Source organism: Ictalurus punctatus, chromosome 13, assembly GCF_001660625.3.
Source record: "Ictalurus punctatus breed USDA103 chromosome 13, Coco_2.0, whole genome shotgun sequence".
Lineage (NCBI taxonomy): Eukaryota > Metazoa > Chordata > Actinopteri > Siluriformes > Ictaluridae > Ictalurus > Ictalurus punctatus.
Window position 1 is genome coordinate 12,270,513 of NC_030428.2, and position 17,262 is coordinate 12,287,774.

General features: G+C 39.4%; 1 protein-coding gene across 1 annotated transcript in view; it reads left to right on the top strand.

Moving 5' to 3' along the window:
• Positions 1 to 725: 725 nt before the first annotated feature.
• Positions 726 to 17,262, top strand: part of fam20cb (FAM20C golgi associated secretory pathway kinase b) — a 37,721-nt gene continuing 21,184 nt past the window's right edge. The window contains exons 1-3 of the mRNA XM_017484210.3: positions 726 to 1,531; positions 2,147 to 2,322; positions 3,014 to 3,092. Coding sequence (XP_017339699.1) covers positions 1,014 to 1,531; positions 2,147 to 2,322; positions 3,014 to 3,092 — 773 coding nt within the window. The 5' untranslated portion in view covers positions 726 to 1,013. The remainder of the gene's footprint in view (positions 1,532 to 2,146; positions 2,323 to 3,013; positions 3,093 to 17,262) is intronic.

Consider the following 17,262-nt stretch of genomic DNA (forward strand, 5'->3'; position numbering starts at 1 on the left):
CACAGTGTGGAGTTGCAGACAGAAGCAACCTCAGTCTGGGCTCTGATTGCTCTGCTGAGCTCCACTGCTCAGCTTTAGCCAATCCCGTGTCTTTCTGAGTGACGCTGAGGCGGATCGGAGGAGCGCCCCTTTAACACACACACACCCCCACACACACACTCACGCGCACACGCACAAGGCGACGCAACAGAGCAGAGCGCGAGACGCTGACCGTTTCAGTCTTGTCAACAGACCGAAAAATAACAATCCTTCCCGCTTGTCATCGCGGCTTTCTCGACGGCGGTGTATCTAATGTGACATGTGAAACTTCCTCGAAGAATTTCTCGTCCTGGTCGAGGAGAGGCGCAGCGCTTTCTTCTTCTTCTTCTTCTTCTTCTTCTTCTTCTTCTTCTTCTTCTAACCTGCCCCGGGTTTTGTTTTCGGCTCGCGTCACGCTGTGTTTGATCGAGCTTGCTCTGTCGGGGATAAAAAGCAGGAGCGATCAGTCGCACGTTAGAAGATCCGGCGCGTCACTGCGCTCATGAGGAGCTCCAGTGTCTCACTGCGACCTGCCAAGTCCACATGTTTCCTCCAGAACCATTTGATTTGGATGGAAAGCGGTGAGTCGCACATTTCCAAAACAGACCGCAAAGATGTGCCGTTGCGTCTCTGTGGAGATTTTCATGGCTTCTTGTGATGCCTTTGAACTTTTCCAAAAAGAAGTGTAAGTGAAGCTGTAGCTCAATTCCGGAGCGTATAGCGTGACTCATTTTGACTTCTTTACTGGGATTTGCTTGTCACTGGGCTGGATTACACTTGAGACAGACGCGTTATTGAGAAGGAACTGTTTTCACATCCACAAAATCGCAGCATCCCGTTTGAAGCTGGCGCATGAAAGCCACGCTGCGCCGTGCGTCCTGCTCAAATTGGCCACTCGCGTCGTGTGCACCGTGTGCGATGTAGCGCGCCTGCTCACTTTCCTCCTTCTCATTCCCAATAAATCTTGGGGCTTCACCGAACAGGAGGGCCTGAAGATGATCCTCTTCCGCAAATTCCGCGTCTTGATCCTGACCGTGTTCCTGATCGCATGCTCCTTGCACATCATGATTGACTTGTTGCCGCGGCTGGAGGGTAAAGGCACCGGCGGCTGCTCCTGCTCTCACACGCCTAGCGAGGAGCCGCGCAACTGGGCCCAGCCTCCGGGCCGAGCCGCCGCCCCGGAACCTCTACCGCTTCACAAACACACTCTGCGAATACTGCAGGACTTCAGCAACGAGCCCGGCTCCAACGTGTCCTCACACTCGCTGGAGAAGCTCAATCCGGATGCCGAGAAGACGGAGGCGCGGAGGACAGGTGAACACCGCGCCAAGGCGGGACACGACCGGAAGCAGGAGACGCACGTAGCGGGGGTGAGGACACGCTCCAGACTCGCAGCGCTGTTCGAGCACCCGCTCTATAAGAGACCTTTACCTGTCCTCACTGACCAGGACACGCTGTTCAACGTCAACACAGACATCAGGTTTGACCCCAAAGCAGCGGACAACCAAGAATGGTTAGTTTCTTCCTCTGCTTTTCTTTATAAAGCCAAACGATTTGGAAAACATGTATTGCTCCCACAATGTCTTATTTACTAATTCATGAATGCACAATGAAGTATATTTTAATTAAAGGATATAAACATAAATTATTTATAGGCTCAAATCTATTTTTTAAATACACAAATATAAATGCGTAGCCTGATTTATTTTTACGTTTTCTGTTACACGGAATATATATTATTCTAAATATATCAGATGATGTATAAAGTATATTAAGTGGCTTGCTGTTATTAAAATAATTTGCTTTTTAAGTAATCTCCCTCTCTCTCTCTCTCTCTCTCTCTCTCTCTCTCTCTCTCTCTCTCTCTCTCTCTATATATATATATATATATATATATATATATATATATATATATATATATAGTATAGTGTAGTATAAGAACACAATAAAATAATTACACTCTCACTTGACGGTTAAATTATAAGTACTTGGTTCTGAAGAACTGTCTTCTGAATTCAGTCATTGTTTAGTATCAGCAGCTGGTCCTTTCAATAGCTATAGATGTGTGTGTGTGTGTGTGTGTGTGTGTGTGTGTGTGTGTGTGTGTGTGTGTGTCCATGCTCCACAGGCATGGACAGGAGAAGAATGGGGAGTACACCCCTACAGGTGAGCTAACCGCAGACTCCTACCCTAACTGGCTGCGCTTCCACATTGGCATCAATCGCTATGAGCTCTACTCTCGCCACAACCCTGTCATCGATGCAATGCTGAAGGACCTGATTACACAGAGAATCACCAGTGTTGGTAAGATCCAGCAGCTGGGTAATGCATGTGTGTGAGTTCATGAATGCTATTCAACGAGACAGCAGCATTGTTGGAGCTGGAAAGCTGACAGAGATGAGAATTTATTAATGTATTTTCTTTTCCTCAAACAGATGTGACGGGATTTTTTTCATTGTATGTAGGTGTGCATTGACTACAGGCTTCCTTTCATCTAATTATCAAAGTTAACTACACTGCAGTTTCAGTTTCAATGACATTTAATTAAAATGTGAATCAAAAAGAATACAGTGTTTGAATACATGGCATGTAGGCAGCCAAAGCTGTCTAATAAGAATCAGGCAGTGATTAGTTGGATGCAGCTGTGTTGGCACTCACGCATGCACTATTGACTAGAACAGTATGTAGTTTACTTACACTGCACAGTAGAAAATCAAAACCTGTTAAGGACAACAGCCTTTTTTTTGTTGTTGTTTTAACTCAGTGTCTTTATTTGTTATTGCTCATTCTGTAGGCAGAGGCCTTTGTGCCAAGCCCTACAAGAAATTCTCAACATGGTTGTTTCCTTTCTGTTTCCAAATTCATTGAATATATTTTCTGCACTGAATAGCATGTGACTTTTTAGGTTTAGTAAGAAAACGGTTGCTACATTAAGTGTGACAATGATGTGACTATGAGAGTTTATATGATGGGCTCACTCTTGTTTTCTGTAAAGCCATGAAATCTGGAGGCACGCAGCTGAAGCTCATCATGACATTCCAGAACTACGGCCAAGCACTCTTCAAACCTATGAAGTAAGTACTATTTAAATGGCTGCTGCAGTGTGTGTGTGTGCGAGCGCGCACGCGCGTGTGTGTGTGTGCGTGTGCGCCTGTAAATTAACACACGGCTGTCAGCGTGTTAATTTTTTATCTTTATGTTTAAACAGACAGAACTATACACACACACACACACACACACACACCCACACACACACCCACACACACACACACATATATAAGACAAACAGTCTTTTATTTGCTTTCCATTATTATTTGTTTTCAGTTTGAGCTGAGGCACATAGACACATATTTTCTGCTTGGAGTTCCTCCAGGAGCAGTTGCTTTCAGAATTTCACAACTAAAACACAGTGAATCTGTTGGCTCATGTCTGATGATATTAAAGGGATTGTAGCATTAGTCACAAATAAGTCCTAGAGTCGGAGCTGCAGTGTGTAGAATTCTTTTGTCAAGCAATCTTCCTCTGGTTTATCCTGACACTTCTGATTTTACCCTGTAAAATCGGCCTTGCTGTTTTGGGAGGTACGCTTTTAGCACTGCTGCTTTATTTAATTTGGAATCATCTTTCATTATAACCATTCAATAATGGCATTGGATTTGGGCCATTGATGGAGGATTTATTGTAGCCATCACAGTACGTTATAGAAGGTGGTTTATCTTCTGTCATAAATATAGGTTACAATGGGAGGGTTGCTGTGTGTGGATTTGTCATGCCCTTCTCTACAAGTAGTAATGGCCTCCCTATAATTTTGGAAGCTATAAAGGGCAGGAACTGAATCACCTTAATGTCGATCCACAGCTATTGTGCCATCTGAATGCAGGTGACCTGACTGGTGAAATTCTTTTGGATCACACTATTGTGTTTGTACTGCATTATAGTGACTCGCAGTTATACTTGGTTCCAGGGAGCTTGAAAGTGATATATGATGTAGGACTGATAAAATGATAAACATGATTATTTTATTCTGTATAGAATTCAAGCATATTAAAAACAAATATTCAGCGAACAAATCGTTTTCATTACACTTTATTATTGTATATAAATAAAGATACCATCAGTCAATAAACACAGATATGTAATGTGTTCTGTTATGGTAACTTTAGCTAAGCGTAGCAGTATCACAGTGGATGATGGTTAATACGATTAAAAACTACTAACTGTATGTCCTTAATGTACAGGACGCACACCTTAGTAACTATGACTGGTGATGAAAAGTTCCTCATATGATCTTCCTTTTAAACTGGTCGACATGACCACTTTCAAAAATCAAGACTAGCTGGTGTTTTCTTCTTCCCAGTTTTATGAATTATGTGAAGCACAGTAGGTCTGTTTATAAAAGCAGATCTGTCGTTCACACACATTTATTTGATGTGGGCTTCCATTGAATTGCAGTCGTCTTTAGCTCCGACTGAGGTTTGGAACATGCTTAGGTCCTTTTCAATGGATCAGGGATGTCTGAAACACAAATGTGATTTGGTTCAGATAAACGTGAATGTGAAAAGAAGCAAAAGAAGCTTTACCCTGTCATCTAAGCATGGCTATTAATAGTGATTATGTATAGTATGTAGGTAAACACCCCTTCATCTGGTTAAGGGTATGCAGCAGGTTAGATATGGCATACAGCAATTTATGGTACACAAATACGTCTCCCACACGGCTACTTTCATCAACAGTGTGTTTGGTTTCTGCACAGGGAATATTTAGGACAGATGAGAACAATGGTCCATTGGTGAGAAGATAAATGTTATTAGAGAGCAGGGATCGGCATACAGTCTGTTCCTTCTATAATTAGCACAAAGCAAACAATCTACTCTGGCTTCTTCTAAGCTGGAGCTCATTCCTGTATTTTATTTTCAAAATCTGTCATTTTAAAATAAAAGCCTCTCAAAGTACAGCTTTATAATTTTTCCTTGCTTAGGTAAAAAGGTCAGGAGCTTGGATTTTTTTTTTAATGGTCAAAGTACAGCTCAAGTGTTAAATCCAGCTTGTGCTTTTGTGGCAGGAAAAACAATGGCTGTTGTGAGTTGTGTTTGATTATGCCGGGCTTAAGTAAGGCCTTAGATCATTTTTTATTTCTTTTTGAATTAATCCATGGACATGTCCAGGAAAATAGACAGTCCTTCCTGTACATCCTTCTACTTTAGTGTTTGCATTTTCATTGAATTTTTCTGAAAGTGTTCCCAGACAAATATCCATAGTTGCAACATTTGTGGTTTAGTGAATCATGTGCATAAAAAATGATTCATGTCTGTCTGCCCAATGTTTGGCATGCAGTCATATCAACCTTAACAGAATGCATAATGTCTGTGAAATCCCCCTTGAAGCTTTAAGCTACAGTTTTATACTGTGAAAATTATCCTCCAGGTCATTCACTTAGCAAGCTGCTTTAAAGCATCTGAAGAGGAGTAATATTACACAACGCACAAGACTGCAGTGATGAACACATTGATGATTGAACTGATAGAATTTTGAAGGTAATTCTTTTGGTCAAATCTCCTACTCAACAGTTAGTATGACAAGCATAAAAATAGACCAAGGAGCAATGAGTCATGCTGTGTTGCAATAAAATAACAGAGGCAAAACAACTTTCCGTGACATAAAATACTGCAGAAAATATCTTTTCCTCTTTTGTGAAACGGAGACTGTTTCTCAACCGTCTCATTAATACAATTCGTCTTTGTGCCCCAGTTGTTTGACGTCATATTCTAGATGTCATGTGACTGGTACAACACGTCCTTAGTTTGCTGAACTACTTTCTGGTCTGGCTGATTGACCAAAATTGTGACAGTTTTCATGGAGTTGCGTTATTGCAGTATGCTAAGTGTTAACTGTAGAGAGTGGCAGGTGGTGAATGTTTGCCTGAGATTTATCTCCAGTGGGAGAGGCCTTAGTGTTGATCCTTTATGTGGCTGGCTGTTGCAGCTCTGGCAGCTCTCAGAGGAGCCAGACTGCTTTACCGACACTGACATGATTCAGACTTAATTAGCACCTCTATAAACACACAACAACAGATTTTGGACAATTTTGTTGCCATTGATTACAATGTTTTGAAGAGTTCATCTCAGTTTGGTGTTGCGCCGATGACAGATGAAGAAAAAGAATAAAAGACTTTCTCAAGAATGCCTTATAATCAGGTGATTGCAGACTTAACAAATGCAGGCTTATGTATTTGGTTAACCGGAGACATGTAGTATTTAGGATGTAAACAAAAGGAAAGCTATTAGATGTATCCAAGAATAATTGGGGGGGGGGGGGGGGGGGGGGGCGACGACGACGACGGTTTCAGCATTTAAAATGTTGTGCCTGAAAAACGAGCCACTGCTGATCATCGGATCTGCTTTAGTGCAGCAGACCACTGGCAGTTTTGGTGTAGTTGCCTTCCAAGCAGTTATTTCACGCTGAGCTTTGATTGTATGTGACATTCTGCATTAAGCCAGAAGTATAAAAATACCTCCCAGCCACTAAGCAAACTCATTGACTTCACACTGTATAACCTTATGCCAAACACAACAAGCTCGTTTGCCATGTAAATTATAACAAGCATATAGATAGCTAAACCTGCACACCCGCCTGATGACCACTGTCAAAATGTTTCCCTAATGTTTATTTATTGCACAATTAGCTTTAGGAGATGAGGAAATGGACTGACCAGCAAACCCAACGATTAGGTGTATTCTTAGAGACAAGTGCTTGAGTTAAAGTCCTTCATAATGAATTAGTGTTGGAATGTCTGATGAGCTACAGGGTTTCGCACATAGCAAAGGTTAATGGTGTGCGCCCTGTCTTCACAGAGGCCATAGATCTATCGATTTTCAAGATATGACCTTAAAGGTGTAGTATAGAACTCCTTTAAATGACACATGGCGTATGACTCAGTGCTCAGTTCCTGTCTATACTGGCTTTCCTTAATACTTCCCCTTATCAGATTTTTGGAAGACATACTGACTCACATACCTGGTCTATAAATATCAGTACAGTGCAAGTAAAATGAGATTCACATAGAAAATTTTGTTCATTTAAATGGAATTAGTATTTAAATTTGCGCATATTTGTGGTATTGGCCATATTATCTTCTTTGGACAAAATATCAGGTTTTTCTTTGAGTCTTAAACCTTCCACTGAAGTATAGAAATGCTAATTCATGGTGAACATAACACACATAAGGCACAGCTGGTTATATACATTTTGCGCATAAAATGTGCTGGAATGAAGTTCATAAAAGGTCACCAAATCATCATATTTAACAGCCCCATATGTCAAATGAATGTTCTGCTTGGTTTCGTTTAATCACATTTTATCGACTGCCAGCTACGATGATAAGAAACAGAATTAACCATTCAGGATCATGCATGTTCCCCTGTTTGTGTTTGAACCCAAATACCACCACCGCTTATGCTACTGTCTGGCAACCAGGCAAATTTCATGAGTATATCACAGTTATCATTGTAAAGTACATATCAGACAGTGATTTTATTTAGCACATTTCCTCATTCCCTCCTGAAATGAATTCAGTGCTACACCACAGCATCACATTACATGTAGTTACAGTCAGGAGGTGTCCTGAGAAATAATTAGCCAATAATCAAGCAGAAAGGAAAAAATTCAGCATTGTTAAACTTCTTGATTGTCACTTTTAATTATAAAGGCACAGGCATAAGCTCTGAGCTTATTTTATTTCACAGTAGGACAGACTGTCTAATTGGCACTCTATGTACTAGGCTATCTGAAACATGGCTTTGAATAAGACAGATAATTAGAAGACAACAGGAAGTGCACCACCATAACTCTATCAGCCCCTGCCAGTGTGAGCAGTTCATGGCCCTGAACAAGGCTTAGAAGACATCTGTTGTACATCTTAACTATAAACATGCACTGCTCCAATCTTTCTGTCCACCCCAGGCTGACTCACATACTCTCTAGTTCTAAGCCTGAGGTGAATTACTTGTCTGAATGGCCTCCAATTTTTTCTACTGGCCATTCCTCTGCTTGTGTTACTGAAAAGTTGTGCAGGCAAAACCAGTCATGAATCTCGCCCTGGATTCAGATTCGCAACTTTCCCCCATTCTTTCTGAAGTTGATGTGTATTTCTGTTTCGCTGTATCAGATTGTATTTGTCTCATCCTCACTGCTCCCTCTTCCCTGTGTGAGTCTCAAAAGTTCATTGCAGATGTTTGTGTTGTGATCAGTACCGCAGTTATTACAGCAGAAGCTCGGTGGATTGCATGTATGCCATAAGGCCCAGAAAAAAAAAAGCATATGGCCCTTTTGTAGTAATAAAAGAGAGATTAATATGTGATAAAGCTGAGAAAAAGCTTGCTCTTCTGCTTAAACTAGCTTTAAACTAGTTCTTAGAAGGTGTTAAAACTGGAGATGAGGGCACTAAAAGCACTAAAGCAAAACAAGCTTGCAGGAAATCATTGATCTGTTTACTCTGCAGAGATGAGCAGAAATGGGAAAAAACACACATTCGCCTGTTTGTTTTACAGCATATGCAAATATGAGCTTTGGAATCTAATTTGTGGTTAAAGCACGGCCTGTGTTTGGGAGCTAATCTCAAATCATGCAAAATAATGTGCATGTATAATTTCAGGCACAACAATAGTGCTGGCAGACAGCAGAGCACAGAGGAGGCACTTATTTCTGGAGCATAAGTTCCGCAAAATTCCAGTGTTCTCCGCAAGGCGCACCTCATAAATGTCCTGAATCCGAGAACCTCGCATGAAGAACTGAGCCTTGTTTCTTTAATCCTCCCCTACAAACAGCCCATCATAGTAATATTATAAAACCTTTACTGTTGAATCATTTAAAGGACTTGCTTTAAAAAGAGGGTTACAGAATCAGAAAGCCAGCGTAGTACTCTCTGTGAGAGCTTGTCATCTTTTCTGTTATTAAACCGTTTTTATTGAGGTGGGTGTTAAGAGTTGTGGTGGAAGTTGCGTATGTCAGAAAATGTTTCTGTTAACCACAGGCAGTACGTTTCTCAACGTAGACTAGGTATTTTGTATTTTGTGATGTGAATGCAGCTATTCAACCAGCCTGACTCTTTTGCAGTTGACTCTGGAAGATAAGTAGTCTGTGTGTTTAATATGGACGCTGTAATATTTGTGTATTCAAATTCTGTCATGGTGAATGGGGAATGTTTTTTTAAAGGGTTCCTTACATTACTTTTATATTGAAAACCATACATGATGAAAAGAGCTGTTATTACTACTAAAACCTGATGAGATATTGGACAACAAATTGTCTTGAAATTATTGGCAGGAAAATAATGGGAGCCACTGTTGATAATAAAAAAAACAAAACGTCTGATTCACATAATGCTTTTTACCCAAATATAGTTATGTTTAATGTTGTGGAACATCTGCAAAACAAGTTCCTGTTATCACGTGTTATAGCAGCACCTCTGATTTTTTTTCTCTCTCTTGAATTTAATAAGTCAAAAAGCAAAAAATGCAACATGGATGACTGAGAAACCACAAAATGCTATCCTGCAGACTTTACTGTGTCAGAAAACCCAAAGTTACATCTTTGCCTCTGAGTGCTGACATTGGAGACTCCTTCCAAAAATGCTAAATAAACGTCTCCTCACAGAAAACTGCTCCATCTGCCTTACATGTCCCTGTGTAAGCTGTTATTATAGAATCGATAGAATATTGCTGTACATTGGAGTACATTGCATAATATGAGTGCATTAATGCAAACATGTGATTTTTCTTGTAGCACTGTTGTCAGCACTGTTGTCAGCACTGTTGTCAGAGCTCCTGTTATGTAAGGAGCAACACATGGCAGACCGTGCTGTTATATGAAAATAATGCACGCTCAGGAATGAGGGTGGAGGGTGGGGAGTGGGGGGGGGGTGATACAGAACAATGCGGAAGCAGACATGCAATGCTGTTTTTATATAACAGCACGGTCTGGAGTGTGACATTCATCTTATACCACAGTAATTTGCCAAAGATTACAATGTTTAATTTATTAAGAACAACGGAGAGACAGGTCAGTTCCAGGTCAGTTTTGTTATAGCTGTGAGAAACAATCCCTCACCAACTTTTCTCTTTGTCTTTCTTACTCTTTCTTTCTTTCTTTCTCTCTCTTACTCCTCTCTCTCTCTATCTATCTATCTATCTATCTATCTATCAAAAAATGCAGCTTGTCATTTTAGTGTGAAAACAGAGAGCTCCTCTGTCCTGAAGACTATCCTGTGCTGATAAACTTCACAAAGCACAGTGACGCTTACAGTACAACTGAGACTCCTTTTAAATGTTAAATAAATGTCTCAGAACAACAAAAAAAAAAAACCCCACCACAGTAATGATTTTAATTTGAAAAAAATCTGTTTATTATTAGTCTTAGGTTATTTGGAGCATCCGTCCTGTGTATGAGCTGTTACTATAAAAACAAAAGCATTACAACAAGCAGTTGTTTGTTATACGGAAATTACGCACACCTTCTGACCAGTCAGATTCGAGAATAAAATAAAATGTACAATGTGTGATGCAGTATAATTATAAATTTTGATTTTATGTCTGTGCCATTCTATATGAAGACACAAAGTGCTGTTTGCCAGAAAACAGCCTATGTGCTGGGAAGTCCTTTCCCAGTTCTTCAGCTTCACCTATTCTTTAGTCAGAGAGCTTGGAGCCAGGGCAGTGTTTTATTGTTGTTGTTGTTGTAACTTCTGTTCTCTGTGTTTGGGCTTTGAGTATTATAAAAGAAATGTCTACACATAGCTGGAAAATGTGAACACATCAAACATCACTATTGCCAAGAGTATAGTGAATCTGTATTTATTTTTTACTTTTTTGGCTTGTATTTTTTTAGTCACCAATAAAGTTTCATAGACTGTTCTCATAAATATTTAATGATTAAGATAACTACTTTCCTTTTTTTCCCCCTGTATGGCTAGTACGCCACATTGGCATTCAATGTGGATATAATGTGAGGCTAGGGTTCTCACAGCATTCCAGATTAAATTTATATAGCACATATAGGTAATCTATAAACCACACTGGGAACACTGTTATGGGAAAATAATTAATGACGGCGTAGTATATTGTGGGATTACCACCCCTAAGTTAATTGTTTTCCAGTAACAGCACATGTCTACGTGTTTTATGTAACAATTCCACATCGTTCTTTTTATCGTTTCTAGTTATAGTTACATTTAATGATATAGAACATCTGTAAAAACAAGTTCTGTAAAATGAATTCCTGTTATTATTTTCATTATAGCAAGTATAAGCGGTTGTTCCCTCACCAGCCTTTCTTTCTTCTCGCTCTTGAAGTTAATGACAAAAATGACCAAGAAACCTCAAAATACAACATGGTAGAAAACATAATGTTACAGCTTTACAACTGACTGTTACAAAGTCCATGTCCAAGTCCATGCTGCAACTGAGCTCTTATTTAACACTTTTCATGACCACAGACTAGGACGCTTTTCTCCTCAGTTTAGCCAAGATTAACATCTGAAGTAATGCTTTCATTTTATGTTAGTGTTTATGAAATGTAAGGATTTTAGATTTAATGATCACGCTTTGTGATAAACAGATTGCCTGTATTGTGCTCTTTAGAGGCCTGTAAGAGGGCATGGAGCTATATTTTTAGAGCAGATTTTTATGTTTCCTCAAATGCTTTAAGATCGAGTTCAAGAGCCACCTCTTTTGTAATTAAGCATGAGGAAAATGAGAAAACAACTCGACCACAAGTCGAATCTTGTCAACAGCCAGACCAGACCAAACTGTATAATTACTCTGAAGTGTTCCTGCAATAAATCTGAATCCAGACATGAAAGAATTTAAGGAAAATCTTTAATTATACACACAGAGAAGACCAAATAAGCACGGTACCTTGGGAGCAACTTTATGTAGAAGTTATCTGATGTGCTGAGTTGCTTTTTTTCAGCATATCTGATATGCTGGGGGGGGAAATGTCTCAGATCATATTCACACTTCCCTTATAAATGAACACTGGTTCGATTTATTATTTAGCACAATGTATTTGAACAAGTGAAAGCATTGCCATTCAAACACTGGCATAAACGAGACCATGACACTAAGACCTCATGACAAGGTCACTTTTGGTCTGCTTTCAGAAAGATATTTTTGAAGGAATAGAATCAGTGTTTCTTTGTTTGACACGTAGTAATATACTAAAATGAGATGGCATTTTCTGACTCAGAAAGTGTAAGGATTATATTTAACACCTTTTGGCCTTTAAGTGAACAGGAACTAAAATGCTGCAGTGTGTAATTTCCTTTCCTTTCTAAGAAACTTGTGTTGCAGGTGTGAGTACATTGTCAGAGCTCATCGTGAAGAAGAACAAAGCACAAACCTCAAAATGAATTTGGTGCTTTAAATATCCCTCTGGAAATGAAGATGTGATATGACAGATCTGTAAATAGCAGTCAATCATGACACTGATTTAACTGATGAATTTAACAGTACAGTGTGTATTCATGACTCTATGGCAGTGTTTCATGTACTTATGATATATTTATTACACTTTGCCTGTAATAAATGAACTGCTCATTATTGCCCTTGCTCTAATTCAATTCAATTCAATTTTATTTGTATAGCGCTTTTTACAATAGACATTGTCTCCAAGCAGCTTTACAGAATTATCAAGATCTCTCTTAGTTAATATAGACAGAAATAGAGATGACTTTTCGGTAAAAAATCATGACCCGCCTCCTCGCCCGATCTTTGTGTTGTCAGGAATTTCCATGGTTGCGCAACAAGGCAGTATTTAGGTGGTGCTTTGGAAATTTGATCTCTGCTCTGTTTTTATCCAGAGGACCTCAGACAAGCTTGAGGTGGGACAGAGGAGACTCTGTGCTGCCATTGTCCTGCACTCTTGGCTATTGTCTGCCCCCTGATCACCCCTTTATCTGTAAGAAATCCATACCATGGAGGAAACAAGTAGAGTGTATTAGCTTACAAGAACAGTGAATTGAAGGTGTTTAGGAGGTACATTGACCTATTATAGGAAAGGTCGAAGGTGTATATTGTAAAGCGGGAATTTGTTAAGTTGTATGCTCCAGATTCAGTACCACATCCTGATTTAATAGAGAGGGGAAAAAAAGAATTTGTAAGGCTTGTATTAGAGAGGGTGTATAATAATATATATATATGTATATATAAAATACTTTGTCTGTTAAATAGTATTTGATATATTATGCCTTTCAAGCATAGGAGCTCACAAGCCAAATTGTTTCTACATGTTTGCATCTCTGAATGTATTCTGTGTATGTTTCAATTGTAAATAAGCTTTCAATCAGTGTTAAATCACAGTAGAAAGACAAAAGTGCTCAAGGCCAATTGAAACAAATCAGTCAAACCTTGTTTATCAAGTGTTGAATTATTATCAATAATGATCACTCACTCCCTATCAGTAACCGCATTATCCTGCTCAGGGTCAGAATTACTACAGAGCCTCTCCCAGGAACACTGTGTGTGAGGTGGGAATACACCCTGGATTGGACGACAGTCCATCGCAGGGCTCAATAATTATCAATATTTTCTATACACCTAGTGAATCTGTCTATAATTCCTGTTAGCAACACTTGAAGCCTCATCAGTGGCTGTGGTTCAAATGTGGCACTTACATTTCCTCCAGTTATCTTACATTCTACATCCTCTCTCTCTCTCTGTATCTCTCTCTCGCTCCTCTTTCTGCCCCCACTGTGATATATATATATATATATATATATATATATATATATATATATATATATATATATATATATATATATATTTGATATATATATTTTTTAATATAAAACCCCTGGTAGCGTTTGCTTGCCTTGAACAAGAAAACTCATGTCATTGTGTATATTTCAGTGTCACAGTATGTGTGAGCTGTATGTGTTCCAGATTATAAGAAAACATTACCAATTGATGTGAGCAAGTGTGCAGTTATATAAGCCGTAAAGACATTTAGGAGTAAAGTCATTTGAGTAAACATTTCCGATGGTTTCGATACCATGGAGGTAACATGAAGCTATGCTTCTTGAAGTTCTCTCCACGGACATAGCAGTGATGTAGCTGTAATATTAGCAGGTAGCCTCTTTAATCTGATATTTGAACTGGCCCTAAAGCATATGGCAAGTGGTAAGTGCTTTGACACTATCTTACCTGCCTGCCAGTTCAACTAGCTAGAAAATGAATGTTACATGACATTTTTGACTTCTATAAAATAATTCACTCGTGCTGCTATTGCTAATTTCACTACTTACTTTTCAACTGAATTGCATTTGCTGGAATAATGCACAATTCTAATTGGCATCTTTCTTTTATAGCAGCTTGCAGCCACAGAAATTGGATTGCGAAAAGACATGACAGGTTCATTATATATCTCTCAAAGAAAGTGAGTGGTTAAAAAAAATAAGCCTTGTCTTTACTCAATCTTTTACAATTTTATGAACCTTGTTTTTGTTTGAACTGACATGATTTGCTCTGAGGGTGATATTACTACGTGAGCTTTATGGGCTTTCGACTTTCACTTTAAAATGTCTTAAAATAGCATGCCATGGTCCATGTGTTGTCTTTTTTTAGATTTAGTGTAGATTCATGTTTTGAAACGGAAGGGGGAAGAGCAGAAGTAACAGAGACGTCCCTGCTTATATGGTATGGTGGTTCAGAGGGTGAAGACGATGTTCGCTTGCCCCATTAGAGCACCAGCAAAGCATTTCTGTTACAAGTCTCTCACAGCAGGAGCAGCTTTTATAGTACCAGTGACTGAGAGAAGCAGGACTTGCCTCACTCATATGTTTCTTCCATCTCCTTGTCCTCTCTGAATCCCTGAGGGCAGCTGTTGACACTGTAGACAAGTATGAGTAGAGAGATGCATCCCAGCATCCCAGTGAAGAGGAAATGCCTTTCACGCATAGGAGCTCACAAGCCAAATTGTTTCTGCACGTTTTTGCATCTGTGAATGTGTTCTGTGTGTGTTTCAGATGTAAATAAGCTTTCAATCAGCGTCAAATCACAGTAGAAAGACAAAAGTGCTCAAGGCCAATTGAAACAAATCAGTCAAACCTTGTTTATCAAGTGTTGAATTATTATCAATAATGATCACTCACTCCCTATCAGTAACCGCATTATCCTGCTCAGGGTCAGAATTACTACAGAGCCTCTCCCAGGAACACTGTGTGTGAGGTGGGAATACACCCTGGATTGGACGACAGTCCATCGCAGGGCTCAATAATTATCAATATTTTCTATACACCTAGTGAATCTGTCTATAATTCCTGTTAGCAACACTTGAAGCCTCATCAGTGGCTGTGGTTAAAATATGGCACTTACATTTCCTCCAGTTATCTTACATTCTACATTCTCTCTCTCTCTCTCTCTCTCTCTGTCTCTCTCTCTCTCTCTCTCTCTCTCTCTCTCTCTCTCTCTCTCTCCTCCTCCTTCTGCCCCCACTGTGCACTCTGGCCTCAGAATGCTGGCCATTATCTTTCACCATGCTGCTCTGTAATGCGAAGGAATGGTGTGCCCTTGGCAGGATGAAATCGTGACTGGGTCATCGTTAACACATACCGCACTAATAGCCTGCCTGTGTATCTGCTTGATGTGGAGCTGTGATTGCTGCATGGCTGCTGATGACCCTCTCATGACACATATAATGTGCTTGGATTATCCTATTAAGAGCCAAGGTAGAGAGAGGAGGAAAGCAGCTATGTGTAAAGCACAAAAACACCTTTCTGAATGCCAAATTGAGCTAATCCCTGCCTTTACAAAAAGATACATTTTCCTTAAGCTTTCTCATAGGCACCCAGTCTCACTGATCCAAGAATATTTTCCGGCTGCTCTCATACAGATTACTCTTATTGCTGATATAGAGAGTGTTCAGATATTTAAAATCCCTGCACTTCTTAAACAGATCAGATGAATTCTTTATTGAATGAAACCCCACAATATCCGTGGCTTATTATTCAGCTATGAATTATTCAGTAAGTACGCTTTAAAAAATAGTTGGATCCAGTACACTTAAGGGCTGTTTGGTTTGTCCTTTTGGGATATGTATAGTAGCTATAACTCCTTATGAATTATCCAAGGAATCTTTAAGAAGCTTTTTTAAAAGTATAAGAGTAGGTCAAATAGGAAAGTTATGTAGTTACACAAGTGAGAATTCAGTTTATTTAATCAGTGTAAACAAAATATTAACGATTTACTGTCAATCTGCTGTCAAACGTTCACTCTAGGTTCTAATTAACTTATGACTGTAAGACAGTGGTGGAATGCCAGAGATTCCTGGTAATACCTCTTAAAAGATCCTGCTCAAAGGATGAGGAATAAAGGAATAGTTATAAATTATGTAAAGCCCACTCTCAAGATGTTGAGACACATCCTGCCGTGCTACTCCACTCGTTCATTTCTCTGCAATCCTCTAGTGTTTTTCCTTTGGAGGATAAAGCTTAATGCTGGACCTTGAGATTTTCCTCAGAAAAAAAGCCTTATCGCAGCATTCCTCCCCTGCTGCTACACAAAGGCTGATATTCAGGCTTTGTTTCAACACTAGCAGAGAGTTCTGCATGTATCGAAGATGTCAGCTGATAGTATCCTTCCCCCTTTAAAGCCGTTACCCCGTGTCCTTTATGCCCTTCTGCTGTGGTCCAGCGCTGGCTTTCTGTGGCGCTCAGCTTGTGATGTTCCCCCGCTGCTAGATAAATGCTGTTTTGCTATCCATGGGGAAGAGGAGCCTGAAGAGGTACAAATAAGGTAGACTACGTGCACCGAGTACAGAATCAAAAATGGAAGATTCAGGCCTGCTAATTAGTAGTAATTGCTGTATAGGCAAAGCAATTTGCTTGTTTTCTCTTGAGAAATGTAAATTGTACAGCTTTAAGGCTTTGCTCTTAAATTATGTTCATGATCTCTGAATGAGAAACTGCCTAGGTTTTTATATGTGCATGAAAGGTCAAGCCAGTATATTAGCAGACTGTAGTAATCACTGATAAAACAGAAGAAAGGAATAAGTATTTACATTGACTTCTTAGAAAAACATCATTAGTGTATGGTCTAGTTATACATCAGTTATTGATTAAACTATGTCCTATTACCTGTTATTAGATTACTCTGAATTACACACAGACATACAGAGATGTGCTGTATTTATGTTGTTAAACGCACAATTTTATAACTGGTTTTAAAATGTACATTTACCAAAAAAAGGGCAAGC